General features: G+C 37.2%; 1 protein-coding gene across 1 annotated transcript in view; it reads right to left on the bottom strand.

Annotated features, from left to right (window-relative positions):
- nudt12 (nudix (nucleoside diphosphate linked moiety X)-type motif 12) overlaps positions 1-21,630 on the bottom strand; it is a 32,327-nt gene extending 10,697 nt beyond the window's left edge. The window contains exons 1-6 of the mRNA XM_079827405.1: positions 21,563-21,630; positions 20,200-20,406; positions 13,191-13,789; positions 7,962-8,129; positions 7,767-7,880; positions 825-1,024 (exon numbers count right to left, since the gene is read on the bottom strand). Coding sequence (XP_079683531.1) covers positions 825-1,024; positions 7,767-7,880; positions 7,962-8,129; positions 13,191-13,789; positions 20,200-20,390 — 1,272 coding nt within the window. The 5' untranslated portion in view covers positions 20,391-20,406; positions 21,563-21,630. The remainder of the gene's footprint in view (positions 1-824; positions 1,025-7,766; positions 7,881-7,961; positions 8,130-13,190; positions 13,790-20,199; positions 20,407-21,562) is intronic.
- Between the last annotated feature and the right edge of the window lie 5,037 nt (positions 21,631-26,667).

Here is a 26,667-nt window from a genome sequence, read left to right as displayed (position 1 = left end):
AATATAATTGCTGCCGTAATAACAGCCCATTTCAAATGTTTACATGCTTTTCTTCTTTTTATTTTTTGAGCGGTGATGAAATATATCGCTCTTGTAAATACTTGCCAGCATTTCAGTAATAAAAGGCTAGATCTTTAAAATGCATCTAAATTACAGCCGTACGGTGGCCTGCAGTGGCCAAAAAGGATATAAACAGTGCATTTTGAAGTGATATATCCTTGAAAACTCTGAGATGTGGATTCAGACGGCAATTAAATCACCACACGTCATTGGTGTTTGTCTAAAACAGGAGGTCATTCGGCCGGGGATTTTTACACAAGTGGTGAGAGAAAAACACTGACATTCTGGATTCAGACGGCAATAAAATCTCAGACTAGCCCCTGTAAATGATGAAAACACCTTACGACCCCAAGAGAAACAATTACCACCCGAATAGGGCTTTTGACAGTAGATGGCGCTTATAGAACAGCAGAAATATATTCCTTCCTCCAGTAATGCTGTTTTGTTCTGGCTTTGGCAGCGCATGAAGGCTAATGTTTGTAATAGCACACGCTACTCTAACAAAAGTAAGTTCATGCTTAATTCAAGCACTTTCAAGGACCTATGTTTGTTTTCAAGTACTTTCCAGACCTTGAATCCATGTGTCTGAAATTCAAGAACTTTCAAGTACTTTCATGAAGCGTGGGAACCCTGAGCGGTGAACTTGGGAACAGCAGCATATACCGAAATGAGCAAAATCATGATATTGTACCGTTTTAAATAAAATATATACCGGTATTTTCCCAGTCCCGGTATACCGAGCATCCCTACGTGTGACCTCTCACCTGCTGGCGCGTGAACCAGCGCGCCTCTTCGATCTCGCTCTCGTCCGCTGTGATGTCAGTGGTCAGAGCGACGCAGTGGCAGCCAATCATCAGGCAGGAGGGCATGGGCCAGGCCTGGCTGGACAGGTACTGCACCGGTCCCACCTGAACGCCGCTCTCCTCCATCACCTCCCGCCTCACCGCCGCCTCCAGAGCCTCCCCTGGGCGGCACACGCGTCACATGATCAACACACGTCACATGATCAACACACATCACATGATCAACACACGCGTCACATGATCAACACACGTCACATGATCAACACACATCACATGATCAACACACGCGTCACATGATCAACACACATCACATGATCAACACACGTCACATGATCAACACACGCGTCACATGATCAACACACATCACATGATCAACACACGCGTCACATGATCAACACACATAACATGATCAACACACGTCACATGATCAACACACGTCACATGATCAACACACGTCACATGATCAACACACGCGTCACATGATCAACACACGCGTCACATGATCAACACACGTCACATGATCAACACACGCGTCACATGATCAACACACGTCACATGATCAACACACGCGTCACATGATCAACACACGCGTCACATGATCAACACACGTCACATGATCAACACACGCGTCACATGATCAACACACATCACATGATCAACACACGCGTCACATGATCAACACACGCGTCACATGATCAACACACGCGTCACATGATCAACACACGCGTCACATGATCAACACACGCGTCACATGATCAACACACGCGTCACATGATCAACACACGCGTCACATGATCAACACACGCGTCACATGATCAACACACATCAGACCCGCACATTACCTTATATCGCACTATTCACACGCTTCTTCCCCAATTACGATTGAAAATTGTTAAAAGTTTGAATTGTGAGATATAAAGTAGCAATTACCTTTTTAAACTCATCATTGCTCGTAAAATCTTTAAAGGGTTAGTTCACCCAAAAATGTAAATTGTGTCATTAATGACTGAGCCTCATGTGGTTGGACACCCGTCAGACCTCCGTTCATCTTCAGACACAAATGAAGATATTTTAGTGTAAATCTGATGCTCTGAAAGGCCTCCATTGGCTCAACTTTACACTCTCAAGACCCTCCCATGTGACTTTGTAACTTTAGTCTTTAGTGTCTTTTAAGGGTCTTGAGTGTAAAGTTGAGCCAATGGAGGCCTTTCAGAGCATCAGATTTACACTAAAATATCTTCATTTATAGATTTATAGATATATTTATATATACTCAGTACATATCCATGTCCTGCACTTATGCAAACGTTGTATATCCTGCACTTGCTGCTATTGCACTTCTGGTTAGACCTAAACTGCATTTCGTTGCCTTGTACTTGTACTTGTGTAATGACAATAAAGTTGAATCTATTCTAATCTAATCTAATCTAATTTGTGTCTGAAGATGAACGGAGGTCTGACGGGTGTCCAACCACATGAGGCTCAGTCATTAATGACACAATTTACATTTTTGGGTGAACTAACCCTTTAAATTCAGTTTTGGATAATGTTGCAGTGTTTCCTTTTTAAACTCGTAATTGTAAGTTTACATCTCGCAAAAAAAGTCTTGAATGCAGTTTTACCAAATTTAAGGCCATAAAAAGTCTTTAGTATAAGAAAAATATTGGAGTTTACATTTTGCAATTTTGATTTTATTTCTCAGAATTCTGTCGGGATCTCCATATTCACATTTATTTGTGTCGCGTTTTTCACACTTTTTTTATCCCACGATTCTGACTTTTTTTCTCACAATTGCAAGTTAAAATTTCTGGATTAAAGTCTGAATTGTGAGATATAAAGTACGAATTCCCTTTTTAAACTCGTAATTGCAAATTTAAATCGCACATTTTTTTTAATTAAATTCAGTTTGATCAAATTTAAGGCCATAAAGTCTTAAATATCTTTAGAAAAGCATTGGAGTTGTTTATATCTCGCATTTTTTATTTAATTCCTCGGAATTCTGTCTTTTTTTCCGACACAATAAAAAATTAAAAAGGTAATTGCGACATTTTATCACAATTCAGACTTTCTTTCGCAGAAAATCCTCTAGAGATTGTGAGATGAAAAATGTGCAAATTTGAGTTTAAACCGAGTTTAAAGAGGCAACACTGCAACATTTATCTCACAATTCTGACTTTCTTTTCTCGCAGAAAACTTTCCAGATAAAGTCTGAATTGTGAGATAATGTTGCTTTTATAAACTCGTAATTGCAAGTTTACATCTCAAAAAAGTCGAATTCAGTTTGATCAGATTTAAAGGGTTAGTTCACCCAAAAATGAAAATTATGTCATGTATTCCTCCCCCTCACCCGTAAGACCTCCATTCATCTTCAGAACTCAAATTAAGATATTTTCGTTGAAATTCAATATTAATATTCTAAAGCCATGAGAATATTTTTGGTGCACCAAACCCCCCCCCAAAATAACGACAGATAAGTATTATAAGATAAGTATGGAGTTTACATCTCGCAAGTTTTGATTTAATTCTTCCTCAGAATTCTGTCTTTTTCTAGCCTGGTTTTACTAGACTCTCGTACATTTCATTTGTGCTAGTCTTTTTCCCCCAACACAGAATAAAAAAAATTAAAGGTAATTGCGACTTTTTTCACAATTCAGACTTTCTTTCTGAATTAAATATTGAAATTGAAAGAAATATATTTTGCAATTTCAATTTTATTTCTCAGAATTCTGTCGGAATCTCCAAATTCACATTTATTCGTGTAGCGTTTTTCACACTTTTTAAAGTAGAAATTCTCTTTTTAAACTCATAATTGCAAATTTAAATCGCAATTTCTTTTTATTAAATTCAGTTTGATCAAATTTAAGGCCATAAAGTCTAAAATATCTTTAGTATAAGAAAAACATTGGAGTTTACATATTGCAATTTTTATTTAATTCCTTGGAATTCTGTCTTTTCTTCCGACACGGAATAGAAAAAATTTTTTTTTAGTGCAAATAAATTAAATACATTTAATAAATTCACATTTCAGTTCATTTCACATTTATTCACATAACGTTTTTCCAACTTTACATCTTACTATTCAGTCTTTTTCCTCACAATTGAGAGTTTAAATCTTAAAACTCTTGAGAAAATCTTTGAAAAAAGTCTGAATTGTGAGATATAAAGTAGAAAGGACCTTTTTAAATTTAAGTTTATATCGTAAAAAAAGTCTTGAATGCAGTTTTACCAAATTTAAGGCCATACAAAGTCTTTAGTATAAGAAAAATATTGGAGTTTACATATTGCAATATGTATTTAATTCCTCAGAATTCTGTCTTTTTTTCAGACAGAATAAAAATAAATTTAAAAAGGTAATTGCGACATTTTATCACAGTTCAGACTTTTTTTCGCAGAAAATCCTCCAGGAAAAGTCGGAACTGTGAGATAAAATTTTTTTTATTTAATTCTTTGGAATTCTGTCTTTTTTTTCGACATGGAATAGAAAAATAACAATTTTAATGCACATTTTCTCACAATTTTTTTTTTTTTGTAGAAAATTCTCTAGAAAAACTTGTGAAATTTTTTTAAAAAGAATTTAAACTTTACGTCGTTTTATTTCTCAGAATTCTTTCCTTTTTTCTGGCCACAATTTTTTTTTAAATTGCGACTTTTTTCCTCACAATTCAGAAAATTCTCTAGAAAAAGTGGGAATTGCGAGATGATTGTCTTGTAGTCCGGGAAATAAGCTTGAATGTAGTTTTACCAAATTTAAGGCCATAAAAAGTCTTTAGTATAAGAAAAATATTGGAGTTTACATATTGCAATATGTATTTAATTCCTCAGAATTCTGTAGTTTTTTCCGACAGAATAAAAATAAATTAAAAAAGGTAATTGCGACATTTTATCACAGTTCAGACTTTCTTTCGCAGAAAATCCTCTAGGAAAAGTCGGAACTGTGAGATAAAAATTTTTTTGTTTAATTCTTTGGAATTCTGTCTTTTTTTTTCGACATGGAATAGAAAAATAACAATTTTAATGCACATTTTCTCACAATTTTTTTTTTTTTGTAGAAAATTCTCTAGAAAAACTTGTGAAAATAAATTATTTTTAAACTTTACGTCGTTTTATTTCTAAGAATTCTGTCTTTTTTTCTGGCCACATTTTTTTTTTAAATTGCGACTTTTTTCCTCACAATTCAGAAAATTCTCTAGAAAAAGTGGGAATTGCGAGATGATTGTCTTGTAGTCCGGGAAATAAGCTTGAATGCAGTTTTACCAAATTTAAGGCCATAAAAAGTCTTTAGTATAAGAAAAATATTGGAGTTTACATATTGCAATATGTATTTAATTTCTCAGAATTCTGTAGTTTTTTCCGACAGAATAAAAATAAATTTAAAAAGGTAATTGCGATATTTTATCACAGTTCAGACTTTCTTTCGCAGAAAATCCTCTAGGAAAAGTCGGAACTGTGAGATTAATTTTTTTTTATTTAATTCTTTGGAATTCTGTCTTTTTTTTTCGACATGGAATAGAAAAATAAAAATTTTAATGCATATTTTCTCACAATTTTTTTTTTTTTGTAGAAAATTCTCTAGAAAAACTTGTGAAAAAAAAATATTTTTAAACTTTACGTCGTTTTATTTCTAAGAATTCTGTCTTTTTTTCTGGCCACAATTTTTTTTTAAATTGCGACTTTTTTCCTAACAATTCAAAAAATTCTCTAGAAAAAGTGGGAATTGCGAGATGATTGTCTTGTAGTCCGGGAAATAAGCTTGAATGCAGTTTTACCAAATTTAAGGCCATAAAAAGTCTTTAGTATAAGAAAAATATTGGAGTTTACATATTGCAATATGTATTTAATTCCTCAGAATTCTGTCTTTTTTTCCGACAGAATAAAAATAAATTTAAAAAGGTAATTGCGATATTTTATCACAGTTCAGACTTTCTTTCGCAGAAAATCCTCTAGGAAAAGTCGGAACTGTGAGATTAAATTTTTTTTATTTAATTCTTTGGAATTCTGTCTTTTTTTTTCGACATGGAATAGAAAAATAACAATTTTAATGCACATTTTCTCACAATTTTCTTTTTTTTTGTAGAAAATTCTCTAGAAAAACTTGTGGAAAAAAATTTATTTTTAAACTTTACGTCGTTTTATTTCTCAGAATTCTGTCCTTTTTTATGGCCACAATTTTTTTTTTAAATTGCAACTTTTTTCCTCACAATTCAGAAAATTCTCTAGAAAAAGTGGAAATTGCGAGATGATTGTCTTGTAGTCCGGGAAATAAGCTTGAATGCAGTTTTACCAAATTTAAGGCCATTAAAAGTCTTTAGTATAAGAAAAATATTGGAGTTTACATATTGCAATTTGTATTTAATTCCTCAGAATTCTGTCTTTTTTTTCCGACAGAATAAAAATAAATTTAAAAAGGTAATTGCGACATTTTATCACAGTTCAGACTTTCTTTCGCAGAAAATCCTCTAGGAAAAGTCGGAACTGTGAGATGAAATTTTTTTTATTTAATTCTTTGGAATTCTGTCTTTTTTTTTCGACACAGAATAGAAAAATTACAATTTTAATGCACATTTTCTCTCGCAATTTTTTTTTGTTGAAAATTCTCTAGAAAAACTTGTGAGAAAAAAAATTATTTTTAAACTTTGTCGTTTTATTTCTCAGAATTCTGTCCTTTTTTCTGGCCACAATTTTTTTTTAAATTGCGACTTTTTTCCTCACAATTCAGAAAATTCTCTAGAAAAAGTGGAAATTGCGAGATGATTGTCTTGTAGTCCGGGAAATAAGCTTGAATGCAGTTTTACCAAATTTAAGGCCATAAAAAGTCTTTAGTATAAGAAAAATATTGGAGTTTACATATTGCAATATGTATTTAATTTCTCAGAATTCTGTAGTTTTTTCCGACAGAATAAAAATAAATTTAAAAAGGTAATTGCGATATTTTATCACAGTTCAGACTTTCTTTCGCAGAAAATCCTCTAGGAAAAGTCGGAACTGTGAGATTAATTTTTTTTTATTTAATTCTTTGGAATTCTGTCTTTTTTTTTCGACATGGAATAGAAAAATAAAAATTTTAATGCATATTTTCTCACAATTTTTTTTTTTTTGTAGAAAATTCTCTAGAAAAACTTGTGAAAAAAAAATATTTTTAAACTTTACGTCGTTTTATTTCTAAGAATTCTGTCTTTTTTTCTGGCCACAATTTTTTTTTAAATTGCGACTTTTTTCCTAACAATTCAAAAAATTCTCTAGAAAAAGTGGGAATTGCGAGATGATTGTCTTGTAGTCCGGGAAATAAGCTTGAATGCAGTTTTACCAAATTTAAGGCCATAAAAAGTCTTTAGTATAAGAAAAATATTGGAGTTTACATATTGCAATATGTATTTAATTCCTCAGAATTCTGTAGTTTTTTCAGACAGAATAAAAATAAATTTAAAAAGGTAATTGCGACATTTTATCACAGTTCAGACTTTCTTTCGCAGAAAATCCTCTAGGAAAAGTCGGAACTGTGAGATGAATTTTTTTTTATTTAATTCTTTGGAATTCTGTCTTTTTTTTTTCGACACGGAATAGAAAAATTAAAATTTTAATGCACATTTTCTCCCAATTTTTTTTTTTTTGTAGAAAATTCTCTAGAAAAACTTGTGAAATTTTTTTTTTAAACTTTACGTCGTTTTATTTCTCAGAATTCTTTCCTTTTTTTTTAAATTGCGACTTTTTTCCTAACAATTCAAAAACTTCTCTAGAAAAAGTGGGAATTGCGAGATGATTGTCTTGTAGTCCGGGAAATAAGCTTCCACACTCTTCTTCCCAGTTAAGATATTTAAGACTTTTCCTGCGAGTGTAAAAGGAAACGCTGACACACTCTCTCACACACTCCTGAAGCAAGCCTTTAATCCCGAGGGCTTGGGATACCTGGCTCCACGAACCCGGCGAGGCACGAGAACATTCCTGGAGGAAAGATCTTCTTGCGTCCCAGAAGACACTGATTCCCGTCGGGATGAAGGACCAGCATAATCACCACCGGATCTGGAGGTGCGGACAGACGGACAGAACTGTGAGAGATCATGTTCCCCAGCTCCGGCTGAGCCGTAATGGGAGTTTACTTGCCAACTCTGGGATAGCAGGTGTTGTGGACGCCCTGGAGACTTCTGCAGCCTGCTCTCAAACAGGTCCTCTTGTAGCCGCCCTCCTCGGCTTTCGTGCTGCTCCCGCAGGTCGGGCAGAAGCGGTACCGGCTGTGCCACGCCAGAACGGACCTGGCCTGAGCCACGACGCCTGTGTGTGTGAAGACAAGAGGATCAGTGAAGCACATCTTGCAGAACAAACTGTGTTTATATGCGGATCCCTCAGGCCGTATTCCACTGATCTGAGATCAGGGTCTGAGGCTCAGGGTCCAGAAGGATCGTCCCTCGTCTCTTAATGAGTCATGGGTGTGTTTTGGGCGTAACGTCAATCAGAGCCTCATCTCCCTTTCCCTTTAAAAGCCAATTGTGCTGCACCATTTTTTCGAGTATGACCAGATGAGCGCGCACACACACACACACACACTCACTCACTCTCACACACACACACACACACACACACACACACTCACTCACTCACTCACTCACTCACTCACTCACTCACTCACTCACTCACTCACTCACTCACTCACTCACTCACTCACACTCACTCACTCACTCACTCACTCACTCACACACACACACACACACACACACACACACACACACACACACACACACACACACACACTCACTCACTCACTCACTCACTCACACACACACACACACACACACACACACACACACACACACACACACACACACACACACACACACACACACACACACACACACTCACTCACTCACTCACTCACTCACTCACTCACTCACTCACTCACTCACTCACTCACTCACACACACACACACACACACACACACACACACACACACACACACACACACACTCACTCACTCACTCACTCACTCACTCACTCACTCACTCACTCACACACACACACACACACACACACACACACACACACACACACACACACACACACACACACACACACACACACACACACACACACACACACACACTCACTCACTCACACACACACACACACACACACACACACACACACACATGTTTGTTTTTGTGAAATGTGAGGACATTCCATAGGCGTAATGGTTTTTATACCGTACAAACCGTATTTTCTATCCCCTTACACTGACCCTAAACCTACCCATCACACACACACACACACACACACACACACACACACACACACACACACACACACACACACCACACACACACACACACACACACACACACACACACACACACACACTCACTCACTCACTCACTCACTCACTCACTCACTCACTCACTCACTCTCTCTCTCTCACACACACACACATCACTGAGCTTCGTTCGGGTTAGGACGGCTGTCGGCTGCGCTGGCGTGTTTTTAGACACGAGATCAACAATATCACTGAAGAAGTGTGTGTGTGTGAGTGGGCATGTTTTTGTGGAATATCAGGACACAAATGTGTATAATGACATGGGTATGATATGGGTATGACAAAAAGAGGGTGAAATATGAGGACGTTCCCCATGGGCGTCAGTTTGGTTTGAAATGTGCTGGGGACAGAGACGCATTCAGAAGTGCATTTTCAGAAGTGCTGGGTACATGATGCATTAATTTTTTTTCTCTTTAGCGCAGGTCATGTTTTGAAAGGCTATGTCCTGTAGCTTACTAATGTAAATAAATAAAAATGTCAGCTGAGAGACATATTGCGGGTCTTCTAGCCTATATTACTCATGCCGACGAAAGCGGCCCGCGTATTCTTTAATATTTTTCATTTTTGCTATTTTTTTACCACTTCTTTATCAGTCAATGGATGCAGTTTGTGTTTCCAGAGTTCTGCAAGTGTGTGTGTGTGTGTGTGTTTGTTCCTGATCATGAGTGGAAACCGCAGGCGGTGAGTGAAATTGCAGCAAATGTGTGTGTTTAGTTGGCAATCGGTGCCTAAGTGCATATAATGTGAACAACACCAACGTACAGAAAGTGTGTGTGTTATGAGCCTTTAAAGGGTTAGTTCAGCCAAAAATGTAAATTGTGTCATTAATGACTGAGCCTCATGTGGTTGGACACCCGTCAGACCTCCGTTCATCTTCAGACACAAATGAAGATATTTTAGTGTAAATCTGATGCTCTGAAAGGCCTCCATTGGCTCAACTTTACACTCTCAAGACCCTTAAAAGACACTAAAGACGTCGATACAAAGTCCATCTCACTACAGCGGCTCTACAATAACTTTATGAAGAGACGAGAATAGTTTTTGTGCGCAAAAAAACCCTAAATAACGACTTATATAGTGATGACGATTTCAAAACACGGCATCATGAAGCTTCGAAGCGTTATGAATCAGTGAGTCGATTCAGCGGTTCATCCATCCATCATCTTCCGCTTATCCGGGGCCGGGTTGCGGGGGCAACAGTCTAAGTAGAGACGCCCAGACTTCCCTCTCCCTAGCCACTTCCTCCAGCTCTTCCGGGGGAACCCCGAGGCGTTCCCAGGCTCTCCTCCCGGTGGGACGTGCCTGGAACAACTGGAAGGCGTCCAGGAGGCATCCGGAATAGATGCCCGAGCCACCTCAGCTGGTCCCTCTCGATGTGGAGGAGCAGCGGCTCTACTCCGAGTTCCTCCCGAGTGACTGAGCTCCTCACCCTATCTCTAAGGGAGCGCCCAGCCACCCTACGGAGAAAGCTCATTTCGGCCGCCTGTATCCGGGATCTTGTCCTTTCGGTCATGACCCACAGCTCATGACCATAGGTGAGAGTAGGAACGTAGATTGACCGGTAAATCGACCGCATTACTGCAGAAGCTGCACCGATCCGTCTGTCAATCTCCCGTTCCATCCTTCCCTCACTCGTGAACAAGACCCCAAAATACCTGAACTCCTCCACTTGAGGCAGGAACTCTCCACCCACCTGAAGCGGGCAAGCCACCCTTTTCCGACTGAGGACCATGGCCTCGGATTTGGAGGTGCTGATTCTCATCCCAGCCGCTTCACACTCGGCCGCAAACCGTCCCAGTGCACGCTGAAGGTCCTGGTCTGAGGAGGCCAACACGACAACATCATCTGCAAAAAGCAGTGACGAAATCGTGTGGTTCCCAAACCGGACACTCTCCGGCCCTTGGCTGCGCCTAGAAATTCTGTCCATAAAAATTATGAACAGAACCGGTGACAAAGGGCAGCCCTGCCAGAGTCCAACATGCACCGGGAACAGGTCTGACTTACTGCCGGCAATGCGGACCAAGCTCCTGCTCTGGTCGTACAGGGACCGAACAGCCCTAAGCACCGGACCCCGGACCCCATACTCCCAGAGCACCCTCCACAGGACGCCGCGAGGGACACAGTCGAATGCCTTCTCCAAATCCACAAAACACATGTGGACTGGTTGGGCAAACTCCCATGAACCCCCCAGCACCCTGGAAAGGGTATAGAGCTGGTCCAGTGTTCCACGACCGGGACGAAAACCAGACTGTTCCTCCTGAATCCGAGGTTCCACTATCGGCCGAATTCTCCTCTCCAGTTCCCTGGCATAGACTTTCCCGGGGAGGCTGAGAAGTGTGATCCCCCTATAGTTGGAACACACTCTCCGGTCCCCCTTCTTGAAAAGAGGGACCACCACCCCGGTCTGCCATCCCAGAGGCACTGTCCCTGATCGCCATGCGATGTTGCAGAGGCGTGTCAGCCAAGAACAGCCCCACAACATCCAGAGACTTGAGGTACTCAGGGCGGATCTCATCCAACCCCAGAGCCTTGCCACCGAGGAGCTTTTTAACCACCTCGATGACTTCAGCCCGGGTGATGGACGAGTCCACCTCTGAGTCCCCATCCTCTGCTTCCTCAACGGAAGACATGTCGGTGGGATTGAGGAGATCCTCGAAGTATTCCTTCCACCGCTTGACGATATCCCCAGTTGAGGTCCACAGGTGCCCATCTCCACTGTAAACAGTGTTGGTAGGGCACTGCTTCCCCCTCCTGAGGCGTCGAACGGTTTGCCAGAATCTTTTCGAGGTCGACCGATAGTCTTTCTCCATGGCCTCACCGAACTCCTCCCAGGCCCGAGTTTTTGCCTCCACGACTACCCGGGCTGCAGTCCGCTTGGCCTTCCGGTACCGGTCAGCTGCCTCAGGAGTCCCACAAGCCAACCAGGCCCGATAGGACTCCTTCTTCAGCTTGACGGCATCCCTTACTTCCAGTGTCCACCACCGGGTTCGGGGATTGCCGCCTCGACAGGCACCGGAGACCTTGCGTCCACAGCTCCGAGCGGCCGCAGCGACAATGGAGGTGGAGAACATGGTCCACTCGGACTCAATATCTCCAGACTCCCTCGGGATCCGGTCGAAGCTCTGCCGGAGGTGGGAGTTGAAGATCTCTCTGACAGGAGACTCGGCCAAACGTTCCCAGCAAACCCTTACAGTACGTTTGGGTCTGCCGGGTCTGTCCAGCTTCCTCCCCCGCCATCGGATCCAACTCACCACCAGTTGACAGCTCCGCCCCTCTCTTCACCCGAGTGTCCAAGACATACGGCCGAAGGTCTGATGACACGACCACAAAGTCGATCATCGACCTCCGACCTAGGGTGTCCTGGTGCCACGTGCACTGATGGACACTCTTATGCTTGAACATGGTGTTCGTTATGGACAAACCGTGGCTAGCACAGAAATCCAATAACAGAACACCGCTCGGGTTCAGATCAGGGGGGCCGTTCCTCCCAATCACGCCCCTCCAGGTGTCACTGTCACTGCCCACGTGGGCGATTCAGCGGTTCAGAGCGTTATGAATCAGTGAGTCGATTCAGCAGTTTGAATCGCCAAAGTGAAGTGATTTCAGCAGTTTGACACGCGATTCGACTCACTGATTCATAACGCTTCGAAGCTTCATGATGCATTATTTTGAAATCGGTCATCACTATATAAGTCGTTATTTAGGTTTTTTTGCGCACAAAAACTATTCTCGTCACTCCATAAAGTTATTGTAGAATCACTGTAGTGAGATGGACTTTGTAACAATGTCTTTAGTACCTTTTAAGGGTCTTAAGAGTGTAAAGTGCATTGAGTCAATGGAGGCCTTTCAGAGCATCAGATTTACACTAAAATATCTTCATTTGTGTCTGAAGATGAATGGAGGTCTGACGGGTGTCCAACCACATGTAATTAATAAAGTAATTAATGACAGAATTTTCATTTTTGGGTGAACTAACCCTTTAATATACTACAGTAATATCAGTTTTGTCCTAACGCATGAATCCCACCTGCATCATCATCACTCAGCCTCAGGAGTCCCGGCATCGCTCCGGGAAGGAAAAAGCGTCCGGATCCGGGATCTTCAGCTTCCAGGAGTTCTGTGGGATCGTCTTCAGTGTCCAGAGCAAACCATGCCTGCATCCCGTCGCCCGTCTCCCGGTTCTCCCGGTTCTCCCGCTTCTCCACTCCCAAGAACACCAGCGTGGTGTGTGTGTCCTTCAGCAGCGGCTGCACGGCCGGAGCTCTGAGTCTGCAGAGCCTGGTGTCCGCTGACCCCTCGCCCGCCCCTGACCCCTCGCCCACCCCTGACCCCTCGCCCGCCCCTGCCCGCACCAGCGGGTTCAGCTGGTGGAAGAGCAGGAACACAGACTCCGGAGACGCCAGTTTGGCTGAGAGCCAGTCCGAGTCGCTCCGCCTGTCGCTCTTCCGGTCCAGGATCTCTCTGTTGAAGTAAGTGTCCGGCTCGTCCGCGGCGCCGCTGGGCAGAAGCTGCCGGAGGTCAGGATGGTGCCCGCTGGCCAACAGACGGGCGATGTGTCGGTGCCCCCAGAACTGAGCCACATCTGCAGCCGTCTGACCCGACCGGTTCGTGCCGCTCGTGGAGCATCTGCCAATGGGTGAAGAGCAGACGATCACACGGTCAGAGCACAGCACAATATTCATGACAATTCAGCCTCATCTTTAAAAGGGATAGTTCAGCCAAAAATGTAACCGGGGTCATTTGTCAGAAATGTAGGTTAATGTCTAATTTTATTTCATTTGTAATGTGGACATGTATTAGATGAGTAATAAAAGCCAAATTACAGACTTGTTTTGTCATAAACTTGCAGTTTTGTGCATTTGTATTTATTTTTATATGTTTATAGACTAAATACCATGAAATGCCCTGAACCGCAAAGTAAAAAAATAATAATAATTACAATTTAAAATTACAATTTAAATAAAGTCGAAATATTTCGGGATTAAAGTCGAAATATTTCGGGATTAAAGTCGAAATATTTCGGGATTAAAGTCGAAATATTTCGGGATTAAAGTCAAAATATTTCGGGATTAAAGTCAAAATATTTCGGGATTAAAGTCGAAATATTTCGAGACTAAAGTCAAAATATTTCGACTTTATTCTCGAAATTCAAATTTTTTTTCCCTTTACTTTGCGGTTAAGAATTTCGATTAATTTGAGAACAAAGTCGAAATATTTACATTAATTTGAGAACAAAGTCGAAATATTTCGAGAAAAAAGTCGAAAGCTCATCTTTTAAAGGGATAGTTCACCCAAAAATGTAACCGGGGTAATTTGTCAGAAATGTAGGTTAATGTCTAATTTTATTTCATTTGTAATGTGGACATGTATTAAATGAGTAATAAAAGCCAAATTACAGACAATTTTTGTCATAAACTTGCAGTTTTGTGCATTTGTATTTATTTTTATATGTTTATAGACTAAATAGCATAAAGTACGGAGGCCCTGAACCGCAAAGTAAAAAAATAATAATAATTACAATTTCGAGACTAAAGTCGAAATATTTTGGGATTAAAGTCGAAATATTTCAGGCTTAAAGTCAAAATATTTCGGGATTAAAGTCAAAATATTTCGGGATTAAAGTCGAAATATTTCGGGATTAAAGTCAAAATATTTCGGGATTAAAGTCAAAATATTTCGACTTTATTCTCGAAATTCCAATTTTTTTTTTCTTTACTTTGCGGTTAAGAATTTCGATTAATTTGAGAACAAAGTCGAAAAAAATTTGTCATAAACTTGCAGTTTTGTGCATTCGTATTTATTTTTATATGTTTATAGACTAAATAGCATGAAGTACGGAGGCCCTGAACCGCAAAGTAAAAAAAAAAAAAAAATGTGAATTTTGAGACTAAAGTCGATATATTTCGAGACTAAAGTCGAAATATTTTGAGACTAAATTCGAAATATTTCGGGATTAAAATCGAAATATTTCGGGATTAAAGTCAAAATATTTCGGGATTAAAGTCGAAATATTTCGGGATTAAAGTCAAAATATTTTGGGATTAAAGTCGAAACATTTCGGGATTAAAGTCGAAATATTTCGGGATTAAAGTCTAAATAATTCGGGATTAAAGTCTAAATAATTCGGGATTAAAGTCTAAATATTTCGGGATTAAAGTCTAAATATTTCGGGATTAAAGTCAAAATATTTCGGGATTAAAGTCGAAATATTTTGGGATTAAAGTCGAAATAATTCGGGATTAAAGTCTAAATATTTCGGGATTAAAGTCGAAATATTTTGGGATTAAAGTCTAAATAATTCGGGATTAAAGTCTTAATATTTCGGGATTAAAGTCAAAATATTTCGGGATTAAAGTCGAAATATTTCGGGATTAAAGTCGATATATTTCGGGATTAAAGTCAAAATATTTTGGGATTAAAGTCGAAATATTTTGAGACTAAAGTCAAAATATTTCGACTTTATTCTCGAAATTCAAATTAAATTTTTTTCACTTTGTGGTTAAGAATTTCGATTAATTTGAGAACAAAGTCAAAATATTTCGATTAATTTGAGAACAAAGTCAAAATATTTAGATTAATTTGAGAACAAAGTCGAAATATTTCGAGAAAAAAGTCGAAAGCTCATCTTTTAAAGGGATAGTTCACCCAAAAATGTAACCGGGGTAATTTGTCAGAAATGTAGGTTCATGTCTAATTTTATTTCATTTGTAATGTGGACATGTACTAAATGAATGAGTACTCTATTTAGTTTAGCAAACAAGCCTTTTCTTACTCATTTCTGTCTTTTTTCCAGTCCAAATATCTAAACATTCTTAAATCAAGATGCTTTTACTAAGGAAAATGACGTGCAATACTTTTTCTTGATTTCTGGGGGAAAAAAAAACAAATTGAAGTGAGTTTTTGCTTAAAAACTTCTTAACCCGCATCGGATCGTGGGCGGGGGGGTTGAAGGAAGTGGGGGGGGTGTGTACTTTTATTTACTTTTGTTTTATACAAAATATTCAATCAACTATCACAAACTATGCATCATTTGAAAGCTAAAACACTCAAGATTCATGTTCTGAACTTGTTTTTGCAATAAATACACCAGAGAGGAAAGGGTTAAATGAAACGCTAAAGGACCGTCCATGTAAACATTAGCAAAATATTAGCGATACTCATCTTTCATCTCCTGTCGTTCAGATCAGATCGGACGAATCCAATAAACACCCGCATACATCTCTGTGTAAGAGTCCATTCTTCAAAATGCATCCCACTTTTTAATCCAAAACAACGAAAAAATAGGGAAAAAACTAAAAATCCTCCGTTGTTTGCAAGAGAGTTTTGAGTTAGCGTAATCAATCATGTCCATTTTCAATGAAATATCGATTCTAATCCGTGTCTGGCAAACTCCCCCTGCTAGAATAGTTTCTCCCACGTGCAATGGTTCAACCCTCGTCTCTCTCCTTCAATCAGAGACTCTTCTGGGATGCATCATATAGAGGAAGTGCCTTACAGGCTTGGTGAGCTGTCAATCATTGCGCCCATGGTTTTCGTTGGATAAAGGCACTCGGTGCCCAGCCAATGCCTTTCCAACAAAGGTTTGATTGATGGACTTAGTAACCAATCAAAAGGCATTATCTTGCGCAGTTTACGTAAGTAGGCTTTGGTGAATACTGTTTGTGCGCTGGCTGCGCGTTCTCCATGGCGCAACTGCAGTGGAGCGCGCAGACTCTTACTGACACTTATTATCAGCTAAATTAGCTTTTTACACTTTGTAATCTCTGTAAATAGTTGCTTTAGTTTTTCAGTAACTGTTTATCCATTATAATTAGTAGTTTATTGCAGTTTATTGCAGATTTATTTGAATGAAAAACTACTCTTTACAATAACAAATGTTCTGAAATAAATGGCCTTTTTGAAATGACGCCTAGACTTTTCTTGACATAAAAGCTCACAGAAGCTACATTACTGAGAGAATCATCCTCATATTTGAATCATGACATGATTAGACATTCAGTTTTATATTTAAGTTATTTTCAGGCTCTTAAAATTAAATTATAATATTTTTTTGCCTAAGTGAAATAAAAAATAAAAAAACGTGAGTCACTTACATGTATATTTACATGTATATTACTCTGTTCCCATATTACTTTGAGTTATTATGACTCTTGGGTAGCAATATTTCAAGTGTCTAGTGTAAAATAAGACCAGGTTTATGAATATAGACCATAGGGTTTAAGAGCTGCAGACATTTTCATTTGGGTATATCGTTTTCAAAGAATTCTCAAAAATGGGGCGCTTGTTAAGAGGTTAAAACAAGCAAAATGTTCTGCCAATGGGGACAGAAACATGAAACAAGTATTCAAACTGAAACAAGATTATTATTTTTCTGACCCGATTGGCAGATATATTTGCTTGTTTTAAGCAAAAACTCACTTCAATTTGATTTGATTTTCCAGGAAAAAAGAAAAAATATCTAATGTCATTTAACTGATCTAGTAAATTAATCTTGATTTAAGAATTTTTAGATATATTTAGACTAGAAACAAGACAAAACTGCTAAGTTTTGCAGTGCACACAAGGCAAAAAGTAAAAACATATTATTTCTATATCTAGAATGGCTTTATGGTATTTAGTCTATAAACATATAAATGAATACAAATGCACAAAACTGCATGTTTGTGACAAAAATAGTCTGTAATTTGGCCTTTATTACTCATTTAACCCTCTGGGGCTCACGCTTTTTGGACATGCACATCATAATAAATAGACAAAACGAATTTTCCCATAAATGTGTCCTATATCACTGAAAATGGGAGAATCTTAGCTTTAACCCTCTGGTGCTCTTCGGTCATTTCTGACCGGAAAATGTTCTGATTTGAAATGTTAAAAATCACAGCTTCATCGGAATGATATGAAACTTGGTGACTTTTCTTGCATTAGGTATGTCAACACACAAAAAATTATCATGATTCGAGTATGCTAATTGGTCGTTAAAAAAATACTCCCACTTGTGCTCTTCGATCAAAAATGTCCACCATTGGAAATGAATGGGAAATCTGCAAAAACACAAATTCACAGAAAAAAATCTATATTTCTAACAACAACAAAAAATCTAAAACTTTATAATAAATAGTCTTTGAGATTTTTTAAATATATATTCAAATCCATCCATCCATCAAAAAAAAAAAATCATTAAATGTGTTCAAAAGAGAACTAGTGAATTCTCAAGCCTCTCCATAGAGACCTCTAGTGGTTACACACATGGTTGCATGATTTCTTCAATAATTCCAAAAGAGGGCGCTAATCTGCCTTCAAAAACATTATTTGGAAGGCCTAGTCTCTATTTTAACCTGAAATACTGCAATAATAAAACTTTTTTTTTTTTAAATTACAAATTGGTATAATTTCCAATGGCAAAAATAAACCATAATTATTGCATAAATATTAAAAAATACCATAAAATCATCTCAAAATACAAAATTTAAAAGAAAAAATATTATTGAAGACAAATTAATTGCATTGGTTTTACTGGGGTGGAGGAAGTTTAATTTTTAGGTGTCCGGTCACTTATGACCGGGAAGAAGACCAAAGCAACCCCTAAACAAAGAGCACCAGAGGGTTAATGTGGTATATGGCACGTAGTGAGAATAATAATGGTTGAAATGTTTTGCAAGTTTAAAAATAAGCTTGATTTTAAAATTGGAATTTCTCAAAATCATGATTTTATGAGGCCGAAAAATTCAGCAAATTTTTGACATGGTCTTACTCAGTCAATATTAAAGATATCAATATTCACAGAATGTTCTTTACATTATGTAGGATGAGTTTATGTATAAAACAGTGAATCACAAAAAAATGGTCACCACTGTTACAAAAACCACAAACTCACATAAAATGTCAAGAGTCAAACTGCCCAACTAAAGGAAACACTGGTCTCCATAATGGCGACCAGACATTTCCAATTTAAAAAATCTACATCTGACCCGGTTTATTCTTAAGAACTTCTGTTTCCAATGGACACAAAATGTTGAATTGGCTCAACTGCAAAAGATTTGTTACAGAATAGTTGCATCTCTCCAGAAAACAAATAATGTCAAGTTGATTTTTCAACTTTTTTTCAGTTCGTATAACTGTTATTTACAAAAGTTGAGTCAACAAGAAAAAGCAAGGGGGAATTAGTACTAAGTTTGGGCCACTGCCCCTCAAAATGTCTCTGCCCCTGACCTAGGGTGACTTGAGGGCGTGGACATGTACATCATAGTAAATAGACTTGTTTTACAACACTCTACGAATTTTCCCATAAATGTGTCCTATATCACTGAAAATGGGAGAAGCTTAGCTTTAATGTGGTATATGGCACGTAGTGAGAATAATAATGGTTGAAATGTTTTGCAAGTTTAAAAATAAGCTTGATTTTAAAATTGGAATTTCTCAAAATCATGATTTTCTGAGGCCGAAAAATTCAGCTAATTTTTGACATGGTCTTACTCAGTCAATATTACAGATATCAATGTTCACAGAATGCTCTTTACATTATGTAGGATGAGTTTATGTAAAAAAAAGTGAATCACAAAAAAATGACTTTAGCTGGGTTTCCACAGACAGGGTCACCACTGTTACAAAAACCACAAACTCACATAAAATGTCAAGAGTCAAACTGCCCAACTAAAGGAAACACTGATCTCCATAACGGCGACCAGACATTTCCAATTAAAACAATCTACATCTGAGCCGGTTTATTCTTAAGAACTTCTGTTTCCAATGGACACAAAATGTTGAATTGGCTCAACTACAAAATATTTGTTACAGAATAGTTGCATCTCTCCAGAAAACAAATAATGTCAAGTTGATTTTTCAACTTTTTTTCAGTTCGTATAACTGTTATTTACAAAAGTTGAATCAACATGAAAAAGCTAGAGGGAATTAGTACTAAGTTTGGGCCACTGCCCCTCAAAATGTCTGACCAAAGGAGACTTGATTGCGGGTAAATTATGGGATAATTTTAATTTTTGCGTGAACTCTCCCTCTAAGCTGTAGGTGTTCCCGCTCACCCGTGGGACAGTAAGACTTTGGCCACGTGGATGTGTCCGTTCCTGGCGGCCAGCATTAGAGCGGTCCAGCCCTGTTCTCCGCTCCGGTCCATCAGTTCTCCAGACTGAGACATCAGGGCCAGAACCATCTCCACATCTCCTCTGGACGCCGCATCCAGAAACCGCTGGAGCAGCTCATCTCGGGCACTCATCTGTTCTCTGAACGTTCTGGAACAACGTTAAATTAACCAACACATTTCAGAAAACGCTCCATGAACGAGGTATGAATCATGAAAGACCAGATAACGTTGAACGAACGTTCTATTAGCGTTACTGGAAGACCATTCCCTGTTAGGTGTGATCATAATTCTTTTTCATTTGAAATAACATGAAAAAATACTATAGTATATTATAGTTTATTTATCGTTCTGGAACAACGTTAAATAAACGAACACACAAAGTGTTACCTCACAAAGTATTATCGTCGCCATCTTTAGCATTGCTATTGTTTTTATTACTATTGTTATTATTATTGTTATTATATTATTATTGATATTAGTATTGCAACTGTACTGTCAATACACAATATTATCATCACCATATTTAGTATTACTATTATTACTGTTGATATTATTATTGATATAAATGTTATTATTATTGATTTTTTTTCTGTCAACACATTATCTTTTTTTAATTTTTAATTTATTTATTATTATGTATTATATATATATATATATATATATATATATATATATATATATATATATATATATATATATATATATATATATATATATATATATATATATATATATATATATATTATTTATTCTTTTTGTATGAGTAAGAGCCTACTACTGTTGTTATTATCATTATTATCAATATTATCTATTATTATTATTATTGATATTACTATTGCCGTCAACACACCTTATCACCGTCTTTCGTATCATTATTGTATTATTACTGTTGTTGTTATTATTATTACTATTATTACTGTTGCCACCATCACAAAATATTATCATTATTATACATGCTATTACTATTTAAATACTTCCACTATTACTATTATTATCTGTCATTTCTGCTCATTTTTCATTGCTGTTATTATTACTGCTGTTTTATTGTTGTTTTTGTGTTTTGTTGTTGTGTTCTGTGTTCACCCTAAGTTGTAAGTTTTTAGAAATGAGATATTGAAACGATATATTATATATAAACGAAGATGTTTTCGTCTGTTTTGATCAGCCCCTAATGTGACACTATAAACGATGGTTGTATATTAAAGTAAAGTTATATTTTATTACAGACATTCCTCCATATTACAACAATAGTATTTATACATTTTATTATGTATTATAATTGCCAGAAAAATATAAACACTTACCAGATAGATAGATATGTTGGGTTGAAGTTCAGAGTGTTTTGTAACTCATCTGCCTGTCGCTCGGTTATGACGCACTGATGCACGTTTCCCTGCGCAAGCGCGACACTTAGTGGAGAGAAGCGGTAATTACAACATATTGAAAACCATTAAATCAACACGTTTCTGCCTAAATACCTGAAATTAAGACAAAAATAAATTATACCTTTTGTTTTAATTTTACAAAACAAAAACAAAAAAGTGCGTTTTTCATTTAGTGCATCGTAAAATGCCCGCCCTGTCAGATCCAGGGAAATACATTTTTCAAAATATTAATAAGAAATATGCTAATTCGTTTCTTCAGTTACGTCGCGTCAGTTCTTCTTCAAACTAGCAGCGCCCTTTTATTTTACTACAAATATTTATAAACCACGATCTATGGCACATTTAAGAAAGGAACACGTCTAGCCAAAGACAAAAACTTGACACTTTTGTCTTTTGAAACAGAACTAACAGATAATTAGAATTACAACGATATTATAAACATAGGTTACGCCGAAAGGTGACCTGTGGAGGAGTGTGTGTGTGTGTGTGTGTGTGTGTGTGTGTGTGTGTGTGTGTGTGTGTGTGTGTGTGTGTTGTGTGAGGAGTCAGAGGTTAAGAGAGGGATGAGAAAATGGTCTGAGGTGTGCAATGGAGTAACTGAAGTGTTGTCTGTGGAGCAGGAGCGTGTTTATAAGGCCCATTGGTTACCTGATTTGTGAGATCGCTTAAAGGGGTCCCAAGGTGTTAAGATATGTGTGTTTGAGTGTGTTTTAAATGCAATTACAAAGCAATTGATTTGTTTTGTTTAACTCTGAAACACTTGTCAAGTTGTGTTGTGGTAAGAATAGCGGGTAGCGCCGTGCAATTCTACATCGACCTAGAACGCAAACAAAATGGCGGCGCCCATTGTCCAAATATATAATGGACTTTTTAAATAACGTCGATCTTTCATGGGTTTTCTAAAACATGTTTCAGATAATTTATGTTAAATCACCGAGCAGTAGAGAAGTGCCATCCTCAGGGAAGTGAACACATGAACTCCTACAAGAAGTTGACCTGGACCACTTTGTTAGCCTATATAAAAGTCAAGCTTTAAAATCAATAAATAAAACTATTCGCTGCGACAATTTTTTCAATACATTTAACAATTTTCCTAAACACAGTTAGCACAACATCTGTCTGTGTAGGCTATACAATTAACACATTGTTGCTTTTACACAAAATGCATAACACTAATTTAAAATGCTTGAACTTCTTTTTGCTCAACCAAGACCAAAACAATGGATTTTTACTGCCAAATTTACCAATGCTTTAACACTGTATGTCAGAACAGATAACACCATGTTCTAAACCCTACACAGTAAAATCAGCAGTGTAAAAATTGCAGTGTTAAAAGTTATTAATTCCCAAAGAGTTAAATTAACAATCTACAGTGTTAAAGCGTAATCTTCTTCAGTGTAATTATGGGGGTGCTACATAGTGTAAATTTATTTTTACACTGAAAGTGCAAAAAACCGCGCCGATTAGTTTTGACTCCGCCCTTCGATGACTGCTGCCTCTCCAGACGACGCCATTTTATCTTCATTCGACTGAGACGGTGGGTTGGAACTTGGATTGCTTTTCTTTCTAAAATGAAATATTAAGTACATTTTTAGTTAAATATGGTGATGAACACATTTATAAATGATTAACTGCGCGTTTTTGTCAGGATTAAGGAAGCTCTTCAAGTTCATGAGATGCTGAGATGTACAGAAGAATGTGAACTTTTCTCATGCCTATTTGATTTCCTAGATGAAGGTGATTTTACGTTTCAAATATTTTTTGGGAAGTGTTTACAATTTGTTATACATACTTTTAGCTTATTTCATTTTGGTTTGTTCACAGCCTTCATGAAAGTGTGCATTCCCGCCTCCAGTCACACGGACGAGTCTGAAGCAGCCACATTTGGGCTTTTTCTGCGCAGATGAGAGAATTCTTCAAATGGTAATTGTATATTTGTTTTGAAAGCATTAAGTGTGGCATTATGTTGTGTCCTTTTATTGAAACGGTAAATGTGTCTGTGTTAAATATTAACGCGTTAAGAATTCCATTTGTGTGACGCATGCGCATTATCAACAGTGTGTTTAAGCGTCTTGTAGCGCGCAGTGCTTTTTGCAGACTGAGGTGGGGAAGCGTTTAAACTTTTTATTCGCCCTATGTTTAAATATGAATTAGGGATGGGCGATACCACTTATTTTGTTTTCGATACGATACCGATACTTTCAAGGCCAGTATCACCGATATCGATACCGATACGATACGATACTTCTAAACTGAACTTTTTAATTATTACATTTATTAAATTATTAAAATTACTAAGAGTAAAGTGGATAAATATATCCACTTAACATTATATTTGAAGGGTTATTTTAACATATACATATGCCTTAATTGCAAGATCATGTTTTTGTTTACACATGGTTAAAATATGTTTAAGTGTAGTGGTAACCATGGGAATTTACTAATAATAGTTGAACTATGGTCACTGTAGTAACAAATAAACCATGGTTCATTTTCATAAGGGACTGCCAGTGACAGGACGTTGCACCCATAAAATGCAACCTTTTTATTCTGACATGATTTATATTAACATTAGTTACAGAATAGAACATGATCAATATCAACTTTTAACATTAAATTTAAAGAGTGTAATTGCACTATGTAGGCTACAATTTATATTTGTTTATTGTGAAATAACTCAAACATATGTTTTTTTGTCTTCTGATGAGTATTGTTCTGGGCTGCGTTTCCAAAAGCATCAATGGTTTCTTATGATAGTTTTGGGAAACGCAGCTCAGTTTGGATACAGTGTCATCGGTGTGCGAACGCTCTCTCTGTGATTGACTGGTTCTGTCTTGCAGCATTTGCGTGCGTTCAGATCATGGTTCAGATGAGCAGGAAAATAGTCCTATACTACACAACTATTTGGTAACATAGGTTATTCGTATTGCATGCATTAAATAATCTTTTTTAAATAAACTAAATTACTGGTAAAAAAAAAACCCCACCTTAGTATCGATATTTTTATTTGAGTATCGATACATTTCGATGCTCACACCAGTATCGATATATCGATATTTCATATCGATACGCCCATCCCTAGTATGAATTACATCAAATGTACGTTGCTTGTTCTTAGCACTGAATATCATGTCTGTCATGTCGTCATATCTGCGTCAAGACACAAACACGCTAATGTTAAGGTACCAGTTTTTATGACAGTTCAGTTCATTGTGAAAGTGAGTTAAAGCTAATCTGTAAATCAGTTTGTCTTCCAAATGAGTTAACAAGTAACGTTATTTGCCTACGTACTGGCAGAGCATACAGTTACTTTAGCTTGAAATCAGTGTTTATCAATTCATACTGCATGTTATTTTGGGATAAAAAATGTCCTAAATATTTATCTCTTTGTGTTTTAATAATATGAATCTGTATTTTCTGTTCTAATTATAAATGCCAATGGTAAAATAAATTCTAAACGTGTTTTAAAATATAATGTAGAACACCAAGTTCATTTTAAGATACCTTACTAACATTACACATTTAAATTATATAAATGTATTTAATAATCAGATTAAATATGTAAATGGTTTCAGGCCTCCATGTGAACAAAGTTTTGTGGCTATTAAACTTTAACAGTCATTTAATTGATCCTAAAAACGAAGGGTGTGAATATAAATACTTTTACAATTTGACACCCATGTTTTATAGACAGCTCTCAGCATAATCAAAATTAAGCGTAATCACAATTATTTTTTACTAATTTAAATTGTATTGCATAACTGAATTTTGGAAATATTATTTTTAAATCCTTTTCCAATAGAATTGGCCCGACCCCTGCAGCGTCATCATGTTAATTCAACATATTAAACTGCAAAAAGTTTAAATTTTTTGTCATTTCTCACTCTCATGTCATTCCAAACCCGAGAAGACTTTTTATTCATCTTCAAAACTCAAATGAATATGACAGTCCATGCAATTACCACTTAGACGCTTAAAAAGCTATAAAGAGATCATAAAACCAATCCAAATGAATGAAGTGATTTACTCAATCTACTCGATTGATTTTGAAATAGATTTAATGTAGACTTTTATTCACATATAAACATTAATCAACAAACATAATAAGAAAAAGTAAGTTTGGACTAAACTGATTGATTTATTTGGATTAGTTTTAAATTCTTTTTATGATGTTTTTGAAGCGTCAAAGTGGTAGTTGTGTAGCTGCCAATGGAGGGACAGAGCTCTCAGATTTCATTAAAAAGATCTTCATTTGTGTTTCAAAGACAAAAGAAAGTCCTGCGGGTTTGGAACGACATAAGGGTGAGTAAATAACAGAATCTTCTTTTTTGGGTGAACTATCCTTTTAATAAAAGAATGTGGCCTAGACCTTCTTGGGTGCATTTACACCTGTACATCGAGTTCACTTGTGCGTCACCCAAGATGAATGTTAAAGGGTTAGTTCACCCAAAAATGAAAATTCTGTCATTAATAACTTACCCTCATGTCGTTCGACACCTGTAAGACCTTTGTTCATCTTCAGAACACAAATGAAGATATTTTAGTTGAAATCCGATGGCTCAGTGAGGCCTCCATTGGCAGCAATGATATTTTGCACTCACAAGACCCATAAAAGACACTAAAGACGTTACAAAGTCCATCTCACTACAGTGGTTCTACAATCATTTTATGAAGCAACGAGAATACTTTTGTGCGCAAACAAAAAATCAAAATAGCGACTTTATTCAACTTTATTCTGTGCCTCAGACGTCATGGTGCTTCACGAGTTCTCATCAGAGGCCCAGAATAAAGTTGAATAAAGTCGCTATTTTGATTTTTTGTTTGTGCACAAAAACTATTCTCGTCGCTTCATAAAATTATTGTAGAACCACTGTAGTGAGATGGACTTTGTAACGACGTCTTTAGTAGCTTTTATGGGTCTTGAGAGAGGAAATGTCATTGCTGCCAATGGAGGCCTTTCTGAGCCATCGGATTTCAACACAAATATCTTCATGTGTTCCGAAGATGAACAAAGGTCTTACAGG

This window comes from Gobio gobio (assembly GCF_949357685.1).
Source record: "Gobio gobio genome assembly, chromosome: 10".
Classification (NCBI taxonomy): Eukaryota; Metazoa; Chordata; class Actinopteri; order Cypriniformes; family Gobionidae; genus Gobio; species Gobio gobio.
This window is presented reverse-complemented; position numbering and strand designations above follow the sequence as displayed.